Source organism: Pan troglodytes, chromosome 13 (genome assembly GCF_028858775.2).
Source record: "Pan troglodytes isolate AG18354 chromosome 13, NHGRI_mPanTro3-v2.0_pri, whole genome shotgun sequence".
Lineage (NCBI taxonomy): Eukaryota > Metazoa > Chordata > Mammalia > Primates > Hominidae > Pan > Pan troglodytes.
The window spans coordinates 14,547,964-14,574,615 of record NC_072411.2 but is presented as its reverse complement, the minus strand read 5'-3'; the positions used below and the strand labels follow the sequence as shown (position 1 = coordinate 14,574,615).

Genomic DNA, 26,652 nt, shown 5'->3' with positions numbered 1-26,652 from the left:
GAGCCATGGAGGAGCTATGACTGCCCCACTGCACTTCAGTTGGGCAACAGAGCAAGACCCCGTCTTTAAAAAATTATTATAAAATTACAATAAAAAATAAACAAAAAAGTAATTCATAAAAGCAGCTTCTCCCCTGCTCTAAGTTACATTTAGCAAAAACTCTCTTTTGGACAGCTAGTAAACAACCTGATCTCATTCCCTCCTAATAAGCTTTAAAAATAAGTTTAAATGGCTTCATTTTTTCTTAAATTTGCCATCTGGATAATTGCATTTAGTACAGAATTCAGACGTGGGACAAACTTTCATATCTGAAAGCTATTTACCCAAATCGATCCACAGATTCCAGCATTTCCCATCAAAATCCTAATAACATTTTTGCAGAAATAGAAAAATCCATCCTAACATTCATATGGATCTCAAAGGATCCTGAATAGCCAAAATAATCCTGAAAAAGAACCAAGTTGGAGATCTCACACTTCCTCATTTTAAAAGTTACTACAAAGCTATAGTGACCAAAACAGTATGGTACTGGCATAAGAACTAACAGAATCAGGAGCCCAGAAATAAACTCTCACATATATAATTAAATGATTTTTAACAAGGATGCCATAACTACTAAGATGAAGAAAGGACAGTCTTTTGAACAAATGGTGCTGGAAAACTGGATATCCACATGCAAAAGAATGAAGTTGTACCTTTACCTTACACCATACACAAAAGTTAACTCAAAGTTGATCACAGACCTAAACACAAGAGCTAAAACTATAAAACTCTTAGAAAAAAAACATAAGGTGAAAAGCTTCATGATACTAAATTTGGCTATGATCTCTTGGCTATGACACCAAAAGCACAAGCAACAAAAGAAAAAAAGAGAAAAACTTCATCAAAATTAAAAACTTGTGTATCAAAGGACACTATCAACAGTGGAAAGGCAATCCACAGAATGGGAGAAAATATTTGCAAATCACTATCTGTAAGGGATTAATATCCAGAATAAAGAACAACACAACAACCAAAAAAAGCCCAACTGAAAAATCAGCAATCAACCTGTAATGACATTTCTCCAAAGAAAATATACAAATGGCCAATAAACACAAGAAAAGATGTTCAACCTTACTAATAATAAAGAAAATGCAAATCAAAACCAGAATGAAATACCCCATTACACCCATTAGGATGGCTATTATCAAGAAAATAACAAATGTTGGGGAAGATGTAAAGAAACTGAAACCCTTGTGCAATGCTGGTGAGAGTTTAAAATGGTGCAATGCTGTGGAAAACTATAAAATAGTTCCTCCAAAAATTAAATACAGTAATTACACGACCCAACAATTCCACTTCTGGGTATATACCCAAAAGAACTGAAAGCAGGAACTTGAACAGGTACTTGTACATGCATGTTCATAGCAGCAATATCTGCAATAGCTAAAAGGTGGAAGCAACCCAAGCATCCATCAACATGTGAATGGATAAACAAAATATGATATATACTTCCAATGGAATATTATTCAGCCTCAAAAAGGAAACACATGATACATGCTTACAACATGGATGAACCTTGAATACATTATAAGTAAAATAAGCCAATCACAAAAGGACAACTATTGTACAATTCCACTTATAGAAGGTACCTAGAAAAGTCAAATTCATAAAGACAGAAAGTGGAATGGTATTTGCCTGGGACTTCGCATGTGAGGAGAGAACGGGAAGTTACTGTTTAATGGGCAGAGTTTCAGTTTGGGAAGATAAAAAAGTTATGGATCATGGAGGATGGTGATGGTTAGACAATAATGTGAATGTACTTTATGCCACTAAACTGCACACTTAGAAATAGTTAAACAGTAAACTTTATGAGTATTATACCACAAAAAAAAAAATTTTTTTTTTTTTTGAGACGGAGTCTTGTTCTGTCGCCTAGGCTGGAGTCCCGTGGCGCCATCTCGGCTCACTGCAACCTCTGCCTCCTGGGTTCAAGCGATTCTCCTGCCTCAGCCTCCCAAGTAGCTAAGACTACAGGCATCCACCACCATGCCCAGCTAATTTTTGTATTTTTAGTAGAGACAGGGTTTCACCATGTTGGCCAGGCTGGCCTTGAACTCCTGACCTCGTGACCTGCCAGCCTCAGCAGTTACCACCAAGAAAATAATACTGGATACCTACTGCACATGTTAAAGCAGGATAAATCTAAATGTATCAAATATAAAGTTTAAAAGAAAATGTGATATAGTTTATAACCCTGGAGTGCAGGAGACTTTCTAACTATAACTTAAAACCCATACACTATAAAAGGTTATTTCAACTATGTAAAAATTAAAAACTTCTTTACAAAAACACACCCAAAGTAGCCAAAAGAAAAATGAGTAACAGAGAAAAATTATCTACACAAATTATCTAGACAGATATAATCTCTTTAACATATAAAGGGTACCTAGATGTTAATGACAAGGGAGGGAAGGACAGGAAGGGAGGAAACAAAAGAAGGAAAGGCAAAAAGACACTAACCATTCCCAGAACAACAGAAATGGTTATTAAATGAAAAGAGACTCAACTCCATGGGATTTTTAAAATGCAAATTAAAAGTGCACTGAGGTGCTTTCAAACATTACTAGTTGGAGGGAGGGTTGTATAACAACAACAACAAAAGAAAAAACATTACTAGTTAGAATGCAAAATGATACAGCCACTTACGAAAACAATTTCACTATCACTTACCATCTGACCCAGGAATTCTACCTCTAGTTAGAATCTACTAGAAACAAGAAAAATAAAAACAGTTGTCCACACAATTGTGTACATGTGTGTTCACAACAGAATAGTTCATAAAGACCCAAAACTGGAAGAAAAACAAATGTTTAACATGAGAATGAATAAACAAGAGTGTTATAGTCATACAAACCAAAATTACTTCACATAGGAAGAACCAGGAAAACATAACCCATTCTCCTGGGAGAAGACACTCAACAGAAGGCAATTCTAACATGACCCAAATGCTGGAATTATCAGATAAAGACTTCCAATCAACAATGAGTATTAACATAGACCTGTAATTGATAATAAAGGAAATATCACCAGATAAATGAAAATAAAGGCCAAGCAGTAGAAATTATTCATTCTGAAATCGGGGGGAAAGAAAACAAAGAAAAAGGAAAGAGCTTCAGGGACTCATCAAGGACAATATCAAAAAGGTGACACACGCGGCCAGGCGCAGTGGCTCACACCTGTAATCCCAGCACTCTGGGAGGCCGAGGTGGGCAGATCACGAGGTCAGGAGATCGAGACCATCCTGGCTAACAAGGAGAAACCCCGTCTCTACTAAAAACACAATAATAAAATTAGCCGGGTGCAGTGCCAGGTACCTGTGGTCCCAGCTACTCAGGAGGCTGAGGCGGGAGAATGGCGTGAACCCAGGAGGCGGAACTTGCAGTGAGCTGAGATCAAACCACTGCACTCCAGCCTTGGCAACAGAGTAAGACTCTGTCTCAAAAAAAAAAAAAAAAAAAAAAAAAAGTGACACACTTAGGTCCCAGAAGGAGAAGAGAGTGTAGTAAAAATATTTTTAAAAAGGAATAGTGACAGGCCAGACGGGGTGGCTCACGCCTGTAATCCCAGCACTTAGGGAGGCCGAAGTGGGTAGATCACTTGAGGCCAGGAGTTCAAGACCAGCATGGCCAACACGGCGAGACTCCATCTCTACTAAAAATAAATTATGGGAGGCTGAGGCAGGAGAATTGCTTTAACCCAGGAGGCAGAGGTTTCAGTGAGCCGAGATCGCGCTACTGCGCTCTAGCCCAGCAACGGAGCGAGACTCCGTCTCAAAAACAAAAAAGACAATTAGCCGAGCATGGTGGTGTAAGCCTGTAATCCCAGCTACTCAGGAAGCTGAGGCACAAGAATCGCTGAACCTGGGAGACAGAGGTTGCAGTGGGCCAAGATTGCACCACTGCACTCCAGCCTGGGCAACAGAGCAAGACTCAGTCTCAGAAACAAACAAATAAAAAGGAATAGTAGCTAAAAATTTTCCCAATTTAGGGAAAGACAGAAATTTAGAGATTTAAGAGGCTCAAGAACACCCAAGCAGAATAAATATAAAGAAAACCACACTTAGGCACAAACCACTGAAAATCAAAGATAAGGAAAACAATGTACTCATATATGGGGATCTAAAATAGAACCTGATAAATAAGTAGCATGGGAGTTGCCAGGTATTGGGAAATGGAGGAATTGGAGAGCTGTTGATCAATGTGTACAAGTTTCCAGTTATAAGCTGAATAAGTACACTAGTGATCTAAGCTATAGCATAGTAACCACAGTTAATAATATACAGTATTTTACAGTTGAAATTTGCCTAAAGGCGATCTTAAGTGTCATCACACAAAAAAGGTAACTATGTCAGGTAACAAATACATTAATTAGCTTGATTGTAAGACTCCTGACACAAGGTTTACTTATATCAAAACACCATGTTGTGGCCAGAAGCAGTGGCTCATCCCTGTAATCCCAGCGCTTTGGGAGGCCCAGGCGGGCAATCACCTGAGGTCAGGAGTTTGAGGCCACCCTGGCCAACATGGCGAAACCCCAACTCTACTAAAAATACAAAAACTAGCCAGGCGTGGTGACGGGCACCTGTAATTTCAGCTACTCAGGAGGCTGAGGCAGGAGAATCGCTTGAATCCGGGAGAAAGAGGTTGCAGGGAGCCAAAATCACGTCACTGCACTCCAGCCTGAGTGACAGAGCGAGACTCTGTCTCCAAAAAGAAAAAAAAAAACTAAACCAAAAATGTTTCTTTGTGATCTAGAGAAACAAGTTAAATATATAGAAAAGCTCTTACTATGGCAGTAATGAAAAAAATCTACAATGCTGATTTTGGCTGGGAAAGGGAGATGGTAAGGGACTTAAAAAACAACTTGCTATTGTACTCTAAAATCCTGTAGCTGAGGTTTAGCTGTACTCAATTTGCTTGTATAAAATATATAATACATCATTTTACATAAAAAAAAAAAGAAAAACAACTTGCTTAGAGAAAGGAATATAGAGAAAAGAATTCAAAAGCACTTTTGAAGCTATCAAAGCCTTGGTGACTAGAAGAATAATAGTAGAAATATAAGAAGGCTAGGTGAGAGAGGAGGCTGGACTGGCAGAAATCAACAGCAAAAGAAAGATGAGTTTTATACAAAAAAAAAAGGCGAGTCTGTCACAACAGTAACTGCCTCTGAGGAAAGGGGAAGTGGATTTGGGGACAGTCATCAATAATGCTCTTTTGTTCCTTAAAACAAGAAAGATTAAGTATAATTAAATGTTGATGGGTCATAATTCTAACAAATGCAGTTATCTGTTATATTATTGATTGTACTTACCTAAAAGAAATCCATTAATAGAATCTTTTTCAGTAGTAAAACAACTTATGCCTGTATTGTAAAAGCATTAACATCCTTTGCCTTGGATATTATTTTTAATTTTACAAATTGCAAATGCTTGTACATTAAAACATGTATAATTACACTCTCTTGCTAGGGGCTAATACAGTGGTGACTTTGAAGCCAATGTTCCATTACAATTCTGAAAATTACAGGGCCCTTAAGAATGATGCTAAATCTACTCTGCCTGTGCCTCTACATACGGAACAAGTTTTAACTTTCAATAGTTCAACAAATGAAATGATATAACAAAATAAATATAAGACCCCAGAGCTTAAGGATAGAAGAGACTTTAATGATCTAGCACAACTCTTTCCAAAACCTTAACACTGACAACCACTAAAGTTCAAATAATTCTATCCTAATATGAATGACTTGCTTATACTCTTACCATATCATAAAAATAAAGTACATCTTATATAATTTTATGTAAGATATGATTACCAAATAAATCCCAAATGAAAATAGAGTTTACTAATTGATCCCAATGCCTACTCCCATAATATCTTAATTCTCAGCTTACCCAGTTTTCGTCATACAATACCAAAGCCCAAAAAGGTAATTTGGTGTTAGAAACTTTGTTGTTGCTGAAACAGAGTTTCGCTCTTATTGCCCAGGCTGAAGTGCGACAGCGCGATCTTGGCCCACCACAACCTCTGCCTCCCAGGTTCAAGCGATTCTCCTGACTCAGCCTCCCGAGTAGCTGGATTCAAGCAATTCTCCTGCCTCAGCCTCCCAAGTAGCAGGGATTACAGGCATGTGCCACCACGCCCAGCTAATTTTGTGTTTTTAGTAGAGATGGGGTTTCTCCATGTTGGTCAGGCTGGTCTCAAACTCCCGACCTCAGGTGATCTGCGGCCTCGGCCTCCCAAAGTGCTGGGATTACAGGCATGAGCCACCGTGCCCAGCCAGAAACTTTTAAAACAAGAATGCAGTGGCTGATTCACAGGGAAATTTGTCAAGTAGAGTAAGACAATATTAGCTATAAAGATAAACAGCAATGGTTTAAAAAACTTTTCCAATTCCCTCCAACATTTTTCTCACGACATGCAAGTCAATGTTTAACCTGACACAAAAATACTGATGGACTGTTGAGTGAAGAACCTGGACGCCTACTCTGTGTGTCAACAGAAACATTCTCCTGGTCCCTTCAAGCCTAAACCTTAAAATCTTAACTCCTTTTCACTAGTGGGGAGAACATGAACCTTGAAATAAAAAAGACATGAGTGAATGCTTGTTCCACTATTTACTAGCCTGTGATCCTGTGATCATAGACTAGCCCTAATGCATCGGGAATAAAACTAAATTCATGAGGTTGTCGTAAGGATTAAAGGACCTAACAGTGAATAAAACTCACTAAGTATTTGGTAAACATTTCCTTCCCAAGATGATTTTCCTTTATCCATAGGCCTTCCTTTATCCCTCTACCCATTCCTTTAATTTTGCTTTCAAAGATTCTCAACGTTTTCCCAGTCCCTTTGCTATACATCCATCACCACTGAAGACAACGACTACAGCAGTCAGCACTTGCCCCATGAAAGAAATCAGTCACAAAAAGCCACAAATTGTATGATTCCAATTACATGAAATGGCCAAAATAGGCAAATCCATAAAGACAGAAAGTAAATTAGTGTTTGCTAAGGGTTGAGGGTACAGGTAACGGAGAGTGACTGCTACTGGGTGTGGGGTTTTTTGGGGTCATGAAAATGTTCTAAAATTGACTGGATTCCAATAAGTGGCATCCAGGCATTAAAAAAAAATGAAATTGACTGGAAATAGTTGCACAACCTTGTGACTATACTAAAAACTACTCAATTACACACTTTAAAAGAGTAAACTTTACAGTATGTGAATTATAACTCAATAAAGCTGTATAAAATAAAATACTAGACCCAGACTAATAGGGCATAAATTTACCTTTTATCACTCTTTTGCTTAATGATCTACACAATCCACTACTGTCTATCAAATAAATCGCAAACCATTCTGCCCCATTTAAAATCCTTCTGAAATAAGGCAAGATGAGTAAATAAACTACTTGCTGTCCCGCAGCTTCCAACAGAAATATCTGAATTCCAGGCAGGGCAATTTCCTAACTGATCCATCCCCCAAATACTTTGAAACTCCTTCATGACTTCCCTTTATCAGTAAAATATTTGCTGGGCATTATTAAATACTATGCAGGACGCTATCACTTGAATAGAGAATGAACAAAAAAGAAATAATCCCTGCCACTACGGAGCTTTCAATTTAGCTCACATCCTAGATTTGAAGTCCTTCTTCCCATATATCTATCACATCCTATTTATGCTTTTCCAAGGATCTGATCAAGTTCAGCTTCTTCATAAATCATCCTCCAAATACGACAGCCCTTATTAATCTGCCCAAACAATTAAATGCTAGTAAGCCATCCATAATTATTTCACACATATTAGTTTCATCTTTGAAACTAAACTGTAAACCTCAAGTATAAAATCATGCCTTAGTTTTCTTGTATATACCATAGTGTTCAGCACAGAACTGAGACTGAAATAAATACTTGATTACTTTAAGTTCTTCTATTTTTTTACTTTCATATGTGTTTTGTGCAGTCATTAATGAGCACATAATACATAGTGAGTAAAATAATTACAGTAAGTAATGCATCAGTGGAGATTATTCATTTTCAAATTGCAGCTTCAGAAATATGTATGCCTTCCTTTTGAAGATATATGTAATTAGCATCATTTCCTTGAGCTGCCCTGAATTTATCAGCAATTATCAGTCCTTGCAATACTCAAATAAGCAGTAAGCAAATCCATATTTCACTTTAATGTGTTACAGGTTAATCAAATCAGTGAACTGGTCACTAAGACCTCCCTATATGTTTCATATTTGTACTAAAAATTAGTAGCTTTGGGTTTAAGTATGTATAAAATGGACACTTAAAAACTGGACTAATAATTTGACCACTCTCCTTGGATGTATCTCAATTAGGGAACAGTAGAGCAGTGAGCTCTGGAATGAGACTACCCCAGGACTAAAATTCTAAATCTACTACTTATCTTTAAAATGGGATTATTTATAATAGTAACTACCTCACAGGGCTTCTGAAAAGGTAATAACATCCAAAACAAAACGTGCAAAGGGCCTTGAAATGGCTGATTGGTACACATCCCATTTAATACATCTTTAATAATTAAAATCCAAAGATATAAATCTCTGAAACCATAAAGAAAAATTTTTTTAAAAAGAGCATTCATTTTATGAAAGTCATCTGTCCTGGCACCTACAGAGCACAACTTTTAAAATATCTCTAAACTTGGTTTAAAACATTATTATTGGGAACCATAAAATTAGTTTCTCATGTGTGCCATACAGTATGCCTCTGCATTACAACGAAACACTGAAGAATTCTGATGCAGGCCTCAACCAAAACTACTTTAACTATAAATAAAATACATTATGTTATTCCAATTACTTAATTTCAACTATTAACTCATAAATGTGAACTCAACAAGAAAATTTAAGAGAACTCAACAATACTATCAATTAATAATTAGGAACACTCCCAAAAGACATTTCTCAACTCTGAGCCTCTGTTTCATTTGTAAATGAAGACTGGATTAAATTATCTCTCAAAATCCCTTTTCAGCTCTATAATTCTGTGTGAGTCATTAGGCATTTCCCTTAATTCACTAAAGCAAGTTTCACAAATACACATTAAATGCTATATTTGTACCCTTGAGTAACTGAATTTTAAAAATGCTTATAGCAGAAGCACACTAGATTTAACTAAAATAATCTCTATAACTAGGCAAACACTTGTGTCCTGTCATACACTAATACTAAAAACATGGTTTACATGTTTACAGTAGATTAAGCCAACCCTAAACTACAAGGTCTTCTGCACCCTAATTCTCCTCCTCATTGTAACCTCTCCTTTACACTAAATACTGAAAAGCACAGAAACCCTTCCCAAGAGCATTGCATTTTCACAAATGACACAAAGTCTTAAAGCAAGGACAAAATGTTTAAAAATAAAACGTTTCGGCAGTGTCCTTCGGCAGGAGGAAAAGATGGCATGTTGAGTATCCGAACAGATGAATATTCTTCTCAGGTATGTATTAGGGTTGGGGAGCAGAAGGAAAGCTGAAAGAATACATCTGGCCGAGACGGGTGGATCACTTGAGCTCAGGAGTTCAATATCACCCTGGCCAATATGGTGAAACCCGGTCTCTACTAAAAACACAAAAATTAGCCAGGCGTCGTGGCAGGTGCCTATAATTCCAGCTACTCGGGAGGCTGAGGCAGAAGAATAGCTTGAACCCTGGAGACAGAGGTTTCAGCGAGCCAAGATCACGCCACTGCACTCTAGCCTGGGTGACAGAGCAACACTCTGCCTCAAAAAACAAAAAAAAAATACATCTGGCCACACAAATTCAAGCTATTCCTTTCCTGGTTCCAAGGAGTATGTAAGAATGGCTTGAGTTTAAATCGACAGTTTGGAAAGAATTTTGAAAATTCTGAAACAAAATTATTATTAAAATTCTGCAAAATCGTCCTTTAAAAAAACTAGAATTTTTTTTCTTTTTTTTGCTCTGGTATTAGTCAATTATGTAGGTTACGTTGTTTCCTGATATAAAGGCCCATATAAAGTTATAAAATCAGCACACAAACTAATATTAGTCACTATCCTATTTCAAAGAACTAAATTTAAAACAATCCAATAACAGCACCTTATCTCCTAATAATTCATAAATGTTGTGCTTGGTAAGCTACAGCACACATTTTTGTAGTGCTATTATTACTTAATTGCTTTGCTCTTGCTTCTTTATGCTACTGTCTATCACTGATTATGGTTGTGTCATAAAAAAGGCGACAAGCTCCAACAGAATTACAGGGGAGCATTCAAATGCTTTTTTATTATAGTGGAATTTTGTTTCAGGAAACACATGTTGCTACATTTTAACCATTCCAAACTTCTGCTCCTAGTCCAATCCTTTAGCTGTTTCCACAAGTTGGGGGAGCAGGAGCATGCTGGACAAGGGAAATTTAGCTAGAGCTAAACTCTCCTCCTGATTAAGGATTTTGCCTCTTAGAAAACTGAATGACATAGGTGGAGATAAGATTGTCAGCATAGCAATCAATTACCACGAGCCAATCAGTCACTGTGATGCTCAAGAAGCTAGATCACATATCCACAATTTTTTTAAAGAAGGGAAACTGATAGTCAATCTTTCCGTTCTTTTCTCTCTGAATGCTCTCATCTTATTAGCTTCAGTTAACAAATTATGATTCCCAAATATCCACCTTCATTCCCAAAGGTCCTGTATTTCTAATTTCCTCTAGAATGTTTCCAATTATAAATCATCATTCCAAATTCAACAACAAATTCCAATTTTACTCAGTTTCTTAAAACTAACTCCCTTATTGTCCCAATCACTCAGGCTTACAATCTTAAACTATTCATTGATGCCTATTTACAATCCACTGGAATCAACTGCCAAGTCCCAGCTATACCTCCTTCAATCTCTCAAATCAGCAAAAACATTTTGACTGTGCAGAGAACTGTGTGTGGTAGGCAGGCCAAGGCCTGCAGGAGATAAGAAAATAAGCATAACACACTGTATTCCTTTCTTTAAGAACTTAAACTCAAAAAAAAAAAGAAAGCCAACCAATTATTATATTTAAAATATATTGTGCCCTTACTGTGTGCCAGGCACTGTGCTGAACCATTTTCAAGCATTATCAAAAAACAGAACAAAACAAAACAAAACTGGGCATGGTCGCTCACTCCTGTAATCTCAACACTTTAAGAGGTCAGGGCAAGAGGATTACTTGTGCTAGAAGTTTGAGACCAGCCTGAGGCAACACGGTGAGACCCCATCTCTACAAAAAATTTTTAAAAGTAGCCACACATGGTGGCATGTGCCTGTAGTCCCAGCTACTCGGGGGACTGAGGCAGGAAGACAGCTTGAACATAGGAGTTTGAGGATGCAGTGAGCCATGATCTTGCCATTGAACTCCAGTTTGGGCAACAGAGACCCAGTCTCAAAAACAAACAAAAAAAACCTATAAGGTATACACTATCATCTCCAAATTACAGGTGGGAAGAAATAAGACCTGCAGAGGTTGAAGTGTATAAAGTCATATAGCTATTAAGTGATAGAGCTTGAACTCAACAACAGATAACTACAAAGCCTTTGCTACCCGTAAATAAAATAACACAAAATATAACTGCCAGAAGAAACGTAAAAAGAAAGGAAAAAAACAATCTTTTCCTAACTTATCTCTTCTGCTCCAACTCCACCACCAATACCAGGTTTCAGAATTTCTGCAAAGTTAGCCCTTGAATGGGCTGCTGAAGAATCATCTAGGAAGCCTATGTAAATGAATATTCATAGTCCAACCCTTGAGATTCTGAGTCACTGGGTATGGGGTGCTTCTGATGCATAGTTTTTTTAAAAACCATACTCCTAATTCTTGTTCATTCATTCATACAACAAAGATTTGAATTCCTACTATGCACCAAGCCATGTCAAACGTTCATCTTCTACGGAAGGAAGATCTAGTGTAGTGGCTCTGCCATACTTACTTGCTACAGTATCTTGGGTAAGTAGCTTAACCTCTCTTAAGACTAAATTTTCTAGCCTATAAAACAAAGATAATACTTTCCAGGTTGTTGTGAAAGTTAATGAGATAATATAAAGCATTTAGCACAGGGGCTGACATACAATTCTCGATAAATGCTAGCTATTATTATTTCCTGAGAAACACAACCTACAGAGTAATTTTTTTCTAGAGATTAAATTTAAGCAAAGTAACAAGGAAATAGTCTAGGCATTCACATATCGGCGGGGGGGTGGGGGGGGGGACCTAAACCAAGTAAAGATTACACAGAGGGTTTTCTCTAATCAGGTGAATCAAATTCATAAGGCTGAGATTTTTTTTTGTAAGAGTTCTTTAAACAGAAATACAGTTAACTTTACTAACAACAATGAAGCAACACATAAAGTTCTGAAAAGGCAGTCAGGAGTCCCCGGAGTGTTAACAGAAAGAACACAGGACTTAAATAAAGAAGAACTCAGGTCCAAATAGCAGATCGAACCACCTGCCAGGTAGACGGCATCAAAAAGGTAATTTAAATTCTCTCATTCTGTTTTTTCACTTATAAAATTAGGTTAAAAAATAGCTGTCACAGAAAGCATGGCCAGCAGGTCCTCCACAGGACCTTTCCGTTCTGTGCCTAAAATTCTGAACTGTGTTTTACAATAAGCCTGAAAGTTCGTTCACCGCAATATAGTATTTGCAATCCAAAGTCAATATTTCAACACAAAATTGGCAGGCAGGAAAGGAGGGAGAGTTTTCCGCTAAGTCTAAGTAAGAGTCTGACTTCTCACTAGGAGCATGTCTGTTGTACTTACTTCAAACAGCATGCAAAGCATGACTCATCAAGGAATAAGAATTTCAATGAGTGCTTTTTGGTTAAGAAGCTATTGTGAATATTTCTGCCTTTGGAGATGGCTAAAGAAATAGCATTATTAAGCCGGTGCAGTGGCTCACGTCTGTAATCCCAGCACTCTGGGAGGATGAGGTGGGTGGATCACCTGAGGTCAGGAGTTCAACAGCCTGGCCAACATGGTGAAACTCTGTCTCTACTAAAAATACAAAATTTAGCTGGGCGTGGTAGTGGGCGCCTATAATCCCAGCTACTTGGGAGGCTGAGGCAGAAAATCACCTGAACCCAGGAGGCAGAAAGAGGTTGCAGTGAGCCAAGATCATGCCACTGCACTCCAGCCTGGGCGATGAGAACAAAACTCCATCTCAAAAAAAAAAAAAAAAGAAACAGCATTATTATTAAACAATACGCACAGAATTCATGGAAGAAACATGAACTTCCCACATACACCTTCCTTCATTTACCCAGCTTTTCCCCACGGCTCTTCAAACAAGATCATTCTTATCTGCACTAATTGCTGAATTGTGGCCACAAGATGAACATGCTCCTCTTTCACTGACTCCTACAAGATATTTAAGCTTACATTTTAAGATTGCTAAGAAGTTGAAGTCAGTTAGCAAAATTCCTTAATCCGCTCCAGATATGAATATATCCAAGACTTTGACCATAGGGCTATATTAACCTCTGCTATCATAATCAGTGGAACTAATTTACCAATATTTTATTTACCAGGGGAAAAAAAAAGACATAAAAGGGAAAAGGAAATTCACAATGCAGCTCTGTAACCAAGCTACGATATAACAAGGAGTTAATAAGGAGCGCCCTCATTTGGCTTGAATGATGGAGAAACTTGAGTAAAAACATGCATTTAAAAAAAAACATTTAAGGCTGGGCGCAGTGGCTCACACCTGTAATCCCAGCACTTTGGGAGGTTGAGGCGGGTGGATCACGAGGTCAGGAGATGGAGACCATCCTGGTCAACATGGTGAAACCCCATCTCTACTAAAAATAGAAAAATTAACTGGATGTGGTGGCATGTGCCTGTAGTCCCAGCTACTCGGGAGGCTGAGGCAGGAGAATAGCTTGAACCTGGGAGGTGGAGGTTGCAGTGAGCCGAGATCGTGGCACTGCACTCCAGCCCGGCGACAGGGCAAGACTCCATCTCAAAACAAACAAACAAACAAACAAACCAAAAAAAGCAAAAAACACATTTAAAAAACGATCCCTTCCACCGCCCAGAAAAAAAAAAAAACCTTAGGATGATCGTACAAGTGTTACAATGTTTTTTTAAAAAATGTTTGTGAATGCCTTTTAAAGAAAATGCTTTTCTCACCAGTAACAGCAGGTTTGAGTTCTGTTATTTAGTTTTCAAGCCACCAATGGGAATCTATGTGCCCCAATTGTATTTTACCATGCTTTCCAATACAGACCAAAAAAGTGTGTAGATAAGGGTATCAATGTGAATGATTTCTTTTCAAATTGTTTTCAAAATAAGTATTCTCTTTTATGACCTGAATCTAGGTGATTCATATGTTGAGTTTTGCTGGACGATCCCTAAAAGTTTTGGGATTAAGTTTCAAGTTTCCTAACTCTTAACAGCTTTCCTATCTAAGACGATCAAGTTTTACAGATGGCCACTTTTTTTTCAGCCACCTTTCCCCTAATTTATATAATGAATGAAACGAGCAACCTGATTCAGGTTATAACTTTTTACTTAAACTAAGTGAGTAATTGTAATTTAGAGACCTAAGAGCTGAATGCATTCTCTAAAGCATAAAAAAAATTAGACAAATTAGAGGTGCACAATTTGCATTCGGGGACCACAGAATTTTGAAATGTAAAAGCTCCCTGTTAAGGCCATACTTAGAGATGTTTATCTCAGGGTCCTCAACCTCAAGGACTTATCCTCCATGTGCAAATAAAGCTGAAGGTGTAACTTCCCAGGAGGCACCACTGGAAACTTGTAAGACCAAAAAGCCTTTTGAGAACCAAAATAACTGAAACTCTAAAGGGGGAATTTCAGATTGTGACAAATGGTAAAAGAGAGTGAGGTGGCAAGGGGACTCCTAATCAGTTCCATTCAAATCATCAACGTGCAGTTAATAACCTCTCCTTATTGGAGAAACCAATGTAATAACTTAAAAATATACTATTGTGATAATCGTAATTTTAAAACAGAAATAGCCTAGGTGAAATTGAACCCCTCTTCCCGATCCTACTGGTCATTCAGCATGTTTTAAATTCAAGGTTGCCCTTTAGGAAAGGAGGTCACTTAAGGACAGTTTACCTCAATGAGACATCTTGTATACTAATTCGAAACTATTTCAAAAGGGGGAAAATGGAGATTAGAAAAGTAACATACTACTTGAGATGTTACCATATTATTTCTCAGGGCCACAATTATTTACACTATTTTTTTTTTGAAAACTCAGTAATTTCTAAAGCATTAATTATGTAGCAATATTCGTCACTTTAACAAAACACATTTGAAAAGTCCTATCCTACTGACTCAGGCCAAATCTAATTTTAAAACTGAACCTAGACATAAAAATACTCACCAATTAGACTAAGAAGGGAGAAATAAAAAAAATTATTGGTTCAGAGAAATGAGACTGAATTAAGGAAAAACTTTTAAATAAAGTGTTCATCAAAAAAATACATAGAAGTTCCAAGGCTAGTGTTTTCCTAGGAGAATATTAAGAAGTTGGTGGTTTCTCTCTACCTAACTGGGATTTTAGAAACTGCCACACTAGCTAGTTATGAGAATGAAGATTAAAGAAATTTCACATAAAGAGTGAAGGACACACAATCTTTTAAGTAACAATAATGAAATCAATAATTATAATTAATAATAAAAAAAAAAGCCTGACAGTCCACCCCTCACTGACTTCCCCCTCAAAAAAAAAAAAAAAAAACTGGGAGTGTTCTGGGAATTGGAGAGATGTAATCAGCACAGAAAAAAAAAAACACTTTCCTATATGTCATCGTGAAGCAGTGATTCTACATAAAAATAAGGGTAGTCTATTCTCTATGCAGTTATGAGTGTGGTACAACTCTCTAAAATGTCTATTAATACAAAATGAACGACCACACTTTAAAGCCATTCTACGTTTTCGCAAACTACCCTACGTATCTACGAGTAACTATTTGCAACTTAAACACATTCCTATATACCTCTATACCTTCCTGCTTCCTTCAAGATACCATCACAGAATGAACGAATACAACTTAAATTAGTTTATTTTCCAGGGTGCTTCCTTTCCCCCACTCCATGAAACATAAGTACATTTTTTTAAGTCATATAAATGGACACCAAGCACCGGTAATTCAGTCTCTTTAAAACCTGCTTAATTTTAAAAGTTCTAGTAAGATGTGCTCAGGTTGGAAACTAAAAACTACCTTATAAGGGTATAAAAGACTGAAAGCAGGAAGCGGCTTTGACAAAACTAAGGAAGTTGCAGCGCGCTTGCTCACTGGGGGACTTTTTTCAGGCTCCAGAAGTAACACATGACATGTTTCTCCCTCGAATTAAAATGTGACTTGGTTCACCGGTTAAAACGCAGAGGGAGATGGAAATGACCAGGAGTCGAAAGGAGAAGGTGGGTGGTCAAATGAAAGCCCCACTGTAGGTTCCCATTTGCAGAGTCCGATTCTTCCCTTTCCCCACCCACACCCTGGGCAGAATGTTGTCACAGCGATCTTGCAAAACCTACCAGGCGCGCTTCTCTTTTCTAGCTCCCCTGCCAGGCCAGTCCCCGAGCTCGGCCCCTGGGTCCCCAAACCGACTGGCAAAAACGGGCGCGGAGGGAAAGGAAAGCCGGATGGGTCGGGCCCGGGGACCACCCCCAAGACGACCGTCCCCAGCGCTCTTTGGGCGGCACTGCCCACCGTAGTGGGGGAAGGGCCGGGAGGGGTCGCGCGGAGAAAGCCGCTGGGAGGGTTGGGGGTTGAATCTCGGGCCCGCGCCCCCGCCCCAGTCCTAGGAGGGAGAAACGAGGGGACCCGCGAGGCCCTGGCTCCGGGCCCCACCCCTCGCTGGCCGGCGGGTCTAGGACTGACAGCCGGCGGCGGCACCTCGCCGCACCATTCATTTCCCGGCCTCCTCCCTCCCCCGCCATTTTCCTTCCTCCGCCTCAGTTTCCCCACCCCCGCCCGTAAGCCCCCTTACCCCGTGCCACAGTCCACCACACAGGCCGGCAGCCGTCCCGCCATCTTCCTCCTCGCCTGCTGCTGCTGCTGCCGCCGTGTGCTCCGTGCTGCTAGGGGCCAGAGATTGGCGGCGGGAGACAAGGGCTATCTGACCATCCACAGCTGGGCCGCCTTCACCGTCCGGGGGGTAGCCGGGAAGCCGAAGCAGTAGCAAGAAAGCAGCAGGCTCGGTCAGCGGCTATCACTTCCGCAACCCAGGCAGGCAGGCAGTCCCCGCCCTGCCCCGCCGCGGCCTCCTCCCCCTCTCTCTTCCCTCCTCCTCACTCCTGCCCCCACCCTACAACTTCTTCCCCTCACGCCGCCTTTCCCCGGGAAGCCAAGATGGCCGCCGGTGCCGACGCCCCGGCCAGGCCAGGCCCAGGCCCTCAGCGCTCCCCCTTCCGCTCCGAGCGGGAGGGGCTAGCGAGCATGCGCAATAAGGTACGTTCGCCTGCCTGGGCTCCGATCCTGAAGTTAGTGAAATCCACTGCGGGTTTTCCAGGAGTGTAGAGGCGGAGAAGTCTATCCGAGCTTCCAGTTCTGCTTCTGAAGCTGGAAGGGGCTTTTCGGTTGTAACCCTTGGGTTAGTTTCAGTTACTTCTTTGCTAGGTTGAGGAAAGGGTGGAAGCGCCTCCTGCAGCCACGAATATCCTCCAGTGCCTGGGAGAAAACGGCCTAATCGAAAACGTCCGCGGCATACATCCATTCTTAAAACTTGAGTGGCTGCTTTTCTGGGTGGAAAAGAGCGGTATCAGACAGGGTGAGCAGTCGGGGAACGGATGAACAAAGACTTGCACCGTGGCCCTGATGCCTTTGTTCCGAGTTTTATTCAGTTGTACTTGTGCGTTGTTACAGGACTTTAGAATGTAGCCCTGCCCCCCAACCCCCACCTCCCAGGGCCGACCTGTGCTCCTAAGGAAGGCAAACCTCCCAGGAATATATTCTGCATAACTATACAAATAGGCCTTTATTCAAGGCTTTTGGATTATGACAAAGATTACCCTCAGGAGTAGTAAGATTCTACTAGCAGGATAATAGAAAGGATTAAGGCTCCCCCCCAAAGAAAAATTTTTTAAGTTAAAAACGGAGGCGGGCCGCAGTGGGTCATGCCTGTAATTTCAATGCTTTGGAAGGCCGAGGTGGGAGGATAGGATAGCTTGAGGCTAGGAGTTCGAGACCAGCCTGGGCCACATGGGGAGACCCCCCCCCCCCATCCCTCCAAAAAAGAAAAGAAAACTGGAAAGCCTTAAGGAAACCTTTCAAACTTTAGTGTGTATCAGAATTACCTGAAAGGTTTGTTAAAACAGATTGCTCGGCCACACCCCCAGAATTCTCTGACTGGGCTATCTGAAATAATGCCTGAGAATTTGCATATCTAATAAGTTCCTAGTTCCACTTTAGGACCCTAGAAGGTTAATATCTTTCCTCTCTACCAGGCTTATCTTAGGATGAACCGTTCGGGGTTTGCTGATGTGAAGCTAAAATAAAAATATTCTTTAAAAGGAAGGATGTCTTATTCAGTCCATAAGATCATCTAATGTGGTATTAAGCTGGCTTGGGGGATGAATCGGGTGTTTCATTCATTCATTTGACAGGTAAGCATTGCTTACCTACTCTATTATGACGGGGTCTGTGCTGACTCCGAATATTCGGTGGGATGCAAAATAGTTAAGTTCTCTTGTAGAGTTTACAGATTAGCGGAAAACAGACAAATTGTGTTAAGAGCAATAGAAAGAAGAGAGCGGAGGACTCTGAGAAATGAAGGCAAGGAGTGGGAGAATGAGAGGAAGGTGGAAGGCGGGTAAGGAGTCTGACCAGCTGGTGTTTAAAAGCTGAGATGGGGGGAAGAGTCTCCCAGGAGAGTGAACAGCAAGTGTCAAGGACCTGAGGCAGGAACAAGCTTGGCTTCTTCCACAAATTGAAAGAAGATCCATATGAAAGAGACAGAGAAGATGCAATGGGAGATGAAGCCTGAGAGATAAGGAAGAGTGAAACAGTGCAAGAATTTGTAGACTGCTCTAAGCATTTTAAAGTTTATCTTAAAAGCAGCTTGATAAATTAGATTTATGGTAATTAGTTTAAAAATAAAAATAAAGCAACTTGAAAGGATTTAGGCAAGAAAAAGTTGTGTCTGCTTTGTAGAGAATGGCTCCGGCGAGTCCAGATTGAATCATACATTGTATGATATTCTGTGTTCCGGAGTTCGCCGATAGAAGTATGTGAGGGCCAGCATCCAAATGGAATCAGGTATGTGCAGAGGAGACTCACTAAAGGGCATCATCATCAATTAGTGCCCAGCATGTCTGCAGCTATTCACGAGAGAAGGCTTTTTTTAGAGGTTGTTTTCAGAGAAGTCAAACAACTGGTTGTCTCGGATTCGTTGTCGTTGGTTTCTCCACTACATTTTAGAAGATGCTAGATGGGGACTCTTTGCTGCCGCTTCTACTACCTGGTAATTAAAGTCTTTTGAGGAAGCATATGCTTGAAGATTGGCTCTGACAGAAAAGACAGATGTGGTTTAGTAGGGGTAGAATAAATGGTTGTTTCCAGCAGTTACAAGTAGTAAGTCAGGAGTGAAGAGATCCTACCAAAGAAGTTTCGAGAGCAGAGGTTAGTGCCCTCGGTCACTTGGGCAGCCCATGCCGGTGGCCCTCAAGGTAGCTGCCCACACTCTGGCCTTGCACAGTTGTCATGGAAGTAGTTAACTCAAGCAGGGTTGGAAACTAGTGCTTCGAGGTCTAGGCAGGTACTGTCATGAGTGAAGGGGGCCGTGAGGAGGGTATGGCAATGTGAGAGCCCACAACCCAACAGAGGGCAACAGACAACTGTTGCCATGTGGAAATACAGCCCTGGTATTGCCAGAGCCTTTTTTCTTCCGCAAGAGAAATCTGAAATCTGCATTTTTATCTTTGGTCACTGTAATGGTTTGAATGTGTTCCCCAAAGTTCCTGTGTGAGAAATATAATTTCCAGTGCAACAGTGCTGAGAGGTGGGAGCTTTAAGAGGTGATTAGGCCAGGAGGACACTGTCTTCATGAAGGAATCACAGGACGGGGTGCCTGATAAAAAGGAGTTTGCCCCCGCTTCCCTCTCTCTCTTTTGCCCACGTGATGCCTTCCACCATGTTTTGACACAGCAGGGACGCCTTCACCAGGTGATGGCCCTTTGATCTTGGACTTCCCAGCCTCTAAAACTATGAAAAATAATTTGTGTTCTCTATAAATTACCCAGTCTCTGATATTCTGTAAGCAGCACAAACTAGGCTAAGATAGTAACTAATTTTTTTCTTCATGTCATATCTGACCTGTGGCCTGCCAGTTTGCATCTTTTGGTTTCGGAAGCTACATGTGGTTCAGTAGTTTGCTGCCTTCAAATATGAAGCTCATGTCAGTGCTAAGTACTATCTCTCATTTCATAGGCATGAGGAAACTGTCACAGTCTCACATAGTCAAGACTGTCCTGTGTTTGTAAAGGCAGTAACTGTTAGAAGCATTTGGAAGCTTTCAGTGCTTGTTGGAAATGTCATTGGTGCTCATTCCTCATAATCTTGTCTACCCAAACACTTTGCTTGCTTAAGATCCCTTCTACTTCCTGCTTGCTGCATGCCAAATTGGTCAGCCTCTCTGCTACTGTGGTGGCCCAGCCTTCTTCAGCTGCACATAGCCTTCAGTCACACATCCGGCCAAAGCATTTCTGACCACCCTGTTTGCATATGCACCCCCTCCCTGCTTACTCATCTCCAAACACAGAAGCAAAGGATGTCAGAGACAGTTCATCCTTCATTTCATATTTGTCCCTAATAGCACCTCAATTTCCTTTCAGTTCAGGTCAACCCGGTCCTTGGTTCTTACCCATTTCCAAACCTGTTCCGAAACTTTCAAGCATTTGTGAGTCTTGCAGTATCCTTCTCCTGTGGCTTAAGTTAGCCACAGCAAGTTCTCATTACTTGCATCAAATTTGAGAAGCCTTAGTGGTACAGAAGCCCATAGAGTTTAAGTGAGTTTTCCCAATATCTTTTTCTTTTTTTTTTTGAGATGGAATCTTGCTCTGTCGCCCAGGCTGGAGTGCAGTGTAGTGCGATCTCGGCTCACTGCAAGCTCTGCCTCCTGGGTTCATGCCATTCTCCTACCTCAGCCTCCCGAGTAGCTGGGACTACAGGCGCCCGCCACCATACCCGGCTAATTTTTTTTTTTTTTTTTTTTTTTGTAGAGACGGGGTTTCACTGTGTTAGCCAGGATGGTCTCAATCTCCTGACCTCGTGATCTGCCCGCCTCGGCCTCCCAAAGTGCTGGGATTACAGGTGTGAGCCACCACTCCCGGCCCCCAATATGTTAAAGAAACTAAGGAACAGAGTCCAAATCAAAATCCAGTTCTTACGCCTTTTGGGGGGCTCTTTGATTGTAACGACAAATTAGCAAATTGTCTTTGGATCTTAAAAAGTGTCCAGGAAATTTATGTCACTCAATTTCCATTATTTTAAGATGAGAAATAGTATTTTAAAAATCAACTTAGGTACGTACTACAGGGCTGACTGTTTGCAAATTGGCAGATGAATCAGATTCACAGAGAGCCTTAATTCAGAGCAGGTAAGTTGTAAAAGTACCCCAAGCAGCCTACTGGTCAGAGGGGAGGGACTGTGAAAACTGTCTTCTCCCTTCTCAAGTTGTGTGATCTTAGCAACTAACTTCTTATGTAGAGAGAGCACTGATTTTAGACTCAAGAGACTTGAATTGAGTATGAACTCTTTCACTTACTCTGTTTCTTCATCTATAAAATTCACGGGAATATTTAACCTATAGGGTTGTTGTAAAGCTTGAATTTGGTGAGAAGCCTATTATAAATTACAGAGTGACCTTATTATGGACAGACCAAGAGGAATATGGTTTAATTATAAAGTAATCACTGACTTATTACTTAAACATACAAAAGGAAACACACCCTGGTCCTCCTCTTCACAGATGTTATCTCGGGGCCCATGTGCCTACTCTTTTAACGCTACCGTTGTGCAAAATACTTTTAGAAGCTCTTCTTTAGACTTGCCTTCAAAGCCTACAGCACATTGTTTTCAACGTCTTCACTGGTGGCAGATCTTGCCCTCTGTAAGTAGATTTCATTTTGAGGATTAGCCAAAAGTCATTTCTTCAGAGCCAAGTCCAGTAAACAAATGGCTTATCAACTAGGGTTGTTTTTTATCAAAAGTTTTATGTGACTATAAGTAAAACTGGTTTTCTTATGTGACTTATAAACTGCCTCTAGATGAAGTTCTAGATTATTTTATTCAGTGGCTACATCCCTGGGGGCTACAGACTGAATGTCTATGTTCTCTCACTCTCCAACCAATTCGTGTGTTGAAAGTTTAACCCCCAGGGTGATGGTATTAGGAAGTGGGGCCTTTGGAAAGTGATTAGGTCATGAGGGCAGACCCCCACATGAATGGGATTAGTTCTCTTTTAAAAGAGACCTCAAAAAACTGCCTCACCCTTTCCACCATGTGAGGACACAAGAAGACAGCCATCTATCAAATGGAAAGCAGCCCTTCACCAAAGGTGGATCTGCTCACATCTTGATCTTGGACTTCTCAGCTTGCAGAACTATGAGAAATAAATTTATATTGTGTTTGATTGTTTGTTTTTTGAGGTGGAGTCTCACTTGTTGCCCAGGCTGGAATGCAGTGGCTCAATCTTGGCTCACTGCAACCTCTGCCTTCCGGGTTCAAGCAATTCTCCTGCCTCAGCCTCCCGAGTAGCTGGGACAACAGGCGCATGCCACGAAGCCCTGCTAATTTTTGTATTTTTGGTAGAGACAAGGTTTTACCATGTTGACCAGGCTGGTCTCAAACTCCTGAGCTCAAGTGATGTGCCTGCCTCGGCCTCCCAAAGTGCTGGGATTACAAGCGTGAGCCACCACACCCGGCCAAATTTCTATTTTTTACAAAGCCTAAATTTGTGTCGTTTATAAATAAATTGTTTATGGATAAGGGATTGAATATCCCTTATCTAAAATGCTTAGGACTACAGATATTTAAGATTTTGGATTTTTTCAGATTTGGGAATATGCACATATACAAAATGAAACATCTTGGGGATGAGACCCATGGGTAAACACAAAATTCATTTATATTTCATATATGCCTTATACACATAGCCTGAAGGTAATTTTATACAATATTTTTAATTTGTGCATGAAACAAAGTTTGTATTTACGTGTATTTACATGTAGAATTTTCCATTTGTGGTGTCATGTCAGTGTTCAGAAGGTTTCAGATTTTGGAACATTTTGGATTTTGGATTTTCAGATTAGGGATGCTCCACTAGGGATGCTTTGTTATAGCAGCCTGAAGAAGCCAAGATACTGGGATAAAAATAGTCATTATATGCTTGATTTCATTGAAAATATATTTCTTTTTTCTTTTTTTTTTTTGAGACAGAGTCTTGCCCTGTCGCCCAGGCTGGAGTGCAGTGGCGTGTTCTCGGCTCACTGCAAGCTCCACCTCCTGGATTCAAGCGATTCTCCTGCCTCAGCCTCTCAAGTAGCTGGGATTATAGACATGTACCACCACACCCGGCTAATTTTTGTATTTTTAGTAGAGATGGGGTTTCACCATGTTGGCCAGGATGGTCTTGAACTCCTGACCTCAAATGATCCACCCGCCTCGGCTTCCCAAAGTGCTGAGATTACAGGCGTGAGCCACCGCACCCGGCCTGAAAATATATCTCAGATAATATCTGTACAACATTTGAAATGAGGTGAGATTCTGTGGAATAAGATCCTAATCCCCTCACTGCCTGTAAAGAATGAATAGTTTAATTAAATTTTGACTCTAATTTAAAGAAAAGTTACGCCCTGTCTGCCCCCACCCCGCCCCCCCCAAACACACACACACACACACACACACACACTTGCGCAAACATATACACCTTCTCTTATATATAAAAACAGATTTTAGATGGATGACAAATCTCCAGTATACAATAAAATCCATACTCCTTATTGGGACCTACAAAGCCCTCCATGTTCTGGTGCCCACCTCAGTGTTCAGCTTGTCTCATCTTCACCCTGTTCCATGAAGCCACATTAACCTTCTTGTTGCTGTTCACACCCACCAGGCTGTTCCCACCTGCATCCACTCCCCGGACTTCTCCACCAGTCATCAATTAATCCTGAATCACTTGCCTCCTCAGAGAAGCCTTTCCTGACCTGCCAGTGTAAAGTAGCCTGTCTCACTGTCTTCCCCCGTCACCAAGTATTAATTATCTGGGGGAAATGTCTTATTTACTTATTGGTTTGTTTGTTTCTTATCAACTAGGGTTGTCTCTCCCAGTTAGAAAATACTCCCACCAGAGTTTGAAGAGAGCCTGACATATAATAAGTGCTCAATAAATATCTGTTGAGAGAATAAATGAATCAAATAACAAAAATAAAACTATAAATTATAAGAAATTAGAAGGGAATTTAGAAAAAAATGTTTATATACTCTCAAGGTGGGGAGGACTTTCTGAAGTAAAAGAAGAAACCCATAGCCGTTAATGGGAAGATTTGGTTACATGAACAATTAAATTCCTACTAAGTTACATTTTTAAATTATAGATTAGAAGAAGATATTTTAAAATAGACAAAATATCCAGAGCTGTATGGAAAATGAACATGCTGATCACTGGTGGAGATGTGAATTGCCACACCCTTCTGGAAAGTTATGTAGCAGTATCTGCTAAAACTTAATATTCACATATATTAGACTTAGGAATTTCATTTTGTTGAATTCTAAAGACATAAAAATACTGATGTCGGAGAGATCGTGATTCTGAAAGATTTTAAAATCAGAAGATTTAGAAATACATTGTTTGTTCCCAGTGCCACTATGGCCAGGTAAATCTCAGGGGCTTTCTTAGCCCAGAAGGCAAGGCTGGATCTTGAGGGGCAACTAGCAATCTCTTCCATCTGTGTGTATTAACCTAGAGAGTTATGGAGCAGAGATTGACACTTACTCCTTCTTCCTTAGTAACAATGCCTGGATTTTATTCAGATGCTGTGTACCCAGCCAAAAGACTACATTTCTCAATCTCCATTGTAGCTGGATGTGGCTGTGTGATCAAGTTATGACCAATGAGATATAAGTAGAAGTAGCTTGGCCAAGCACAGCGGCTCACACCTGTAATCCCAGCCCTTTGGGAGGCCAAAGCAGGAGGATCACTTGCACTCAGGAGTTGGAAACTGCAGACCAGCCTGGAGAACATAGTGACACCTTGTCTCTACACAAAATGAAAAAATTAGCAGGGTATGGTGGCATGTGCCTGTGGTCCCAGCTACTTCCAGCTACTTGGGAGGCTAAAATGGAAGGATCGCTTGAGCCTGGGAGATTGAGGCCTCAGTGAGCCGTGATCATGCCACTGTACTCCAGCCTGGGTGACAAGAGCAAGACCCTGTCTCTCTCAAAAAAAAAAAAAAAAAAAAAATACGTGGCTGGGTGGAACATCTGGAAAACATCTTTAAAGAATGCTGACTCAATCAGGAGGAGCACCATTTTGTTTCTTGCCCTCCACCCTTCTTCCTGCCTGAAACAGGTAAGGTGACTACTGCTCTTTGGCCATTATGGGTGACAAACTGAACTTGAGACTGGAAGCCATGTCCTATAAAAGATAAATAGGGCCAGGCGCAGTGGCTCACGCCTCTAATCCCAGCACTTTGGGAGGCCGAGATGAGTGGATCACGAGGTCAGGAGATCGAGACCATCCTGGCTAACACGGTGTAAACCTCGTCTCTACTAAAAATAACAAAAAATTAGCCGGGCGTGGTGGCGGGCGCCTGTAGTCCCAGCTACTCCGGAGGCTGAGGCAGGAGAATGGCGTGAACCCGGGAGGCGAAGCTTGCAGTGAGCCCAGATCACACCACTGCACTCCAGCCTGGGCTACAGAGCAAGACTCCGTCTCAAAAAAAAAAAAAAAAAAAAAGATAAATAGAAGGAGCCCAGGTACCCTGTGACACTGGAGTGTCATATTAGCCCTGGACTACCCACCTCCAGACTTGTTTTATATGACAGAAAAATAAATCCTTAGTGTTTAAGCCAGTATAATTTGGCATTTTTGGTTATATGCAACTGAATCGAATACTAATTGATAATACCATGTTGTAATGTTAAATATAAAAGGTAAGTTGCTAAGCAAAGCCAGAAGAATATAAACTCAAACGTGTATAGGTGATAGGCCAGTAATATAGAAAGGTGGATGAGTGGCAGTATAAATAGTAGGGATGCAGAGGGCATGTTGAATTGGAAAGCCCCTGCAACATTAATAATATTACCATGTGGCCATGTGGATTGAGATCTTCCAGTTTTTCATGTTAAATTTCCCCAGTGTTCTGCAAACAAAACATTTTCCCAGCTGTATCTACATTGCAGCCTATCAGTTTGTGACTTTTGATTTGTACTATGGTCTAATATTTAGAAAAATGGAATAAAAGGGAGAAGGATGGAAGGGAGAGAAGGAAGGGTGGACCAGCACTTCGGGAGGCTGAGGTGGCTGGATTAGGAGGTCAGGAGTTCGAGACCAGCCTGGACAATGTGGTGAAACCCCATCTCCACTAAAAATACAAAAATTAGCTGGGCATGGTGGC

General features: G+C 40.6%; 1 protein-coding gene and 1 long non-coding RNA gene across 4 annotated transcripts in view; one reads left to right on the top strand and one right to left on the bottom strand.

Annotated features, from left to right (window-relative positions):
• Positions 1 to 17,469, bottom strand: part of ACTR3 (actin related protein 3) — a 72,583-nt gene extending 55,114 nt beyond the window's left edge. Inside the window, exon 1 of one of the 2 annotated variants that reach the window (XM_024354634.3) lies at positions 17,025 to 17,469. In XM_024354634.3, the coding sequence (XP_024210402.1) occupies positions 17,025 to 17,068 (44 nt within the window). In that variant the 5' untranslated portion in view covers positions 17,069 to 17,469. 2 annotated transcript variants of the gene reach the window in all.
• Positions 16,299 to 26,652, top strand: part of LOC107973745 (uncharacterized) — a 39,334-nt gene continuing 28,980 nt past the window's right edge. Inside the window, exons 1-2 of one of the 2 annotated variants that reach the window (XR_010149690.1) lie at positions 16,299 to 16,455; positions 25,043 to 25,604. This is a non-coding gene — a long non-coding RNA (uncharacterized LOC107973745). The remainder of the gene's footprint in view (positions 16,456 to 25,042; positions 25,605 to 26,652) is intronic. The other variant, XR_678332.4, reaches the window with a different exon arrangement.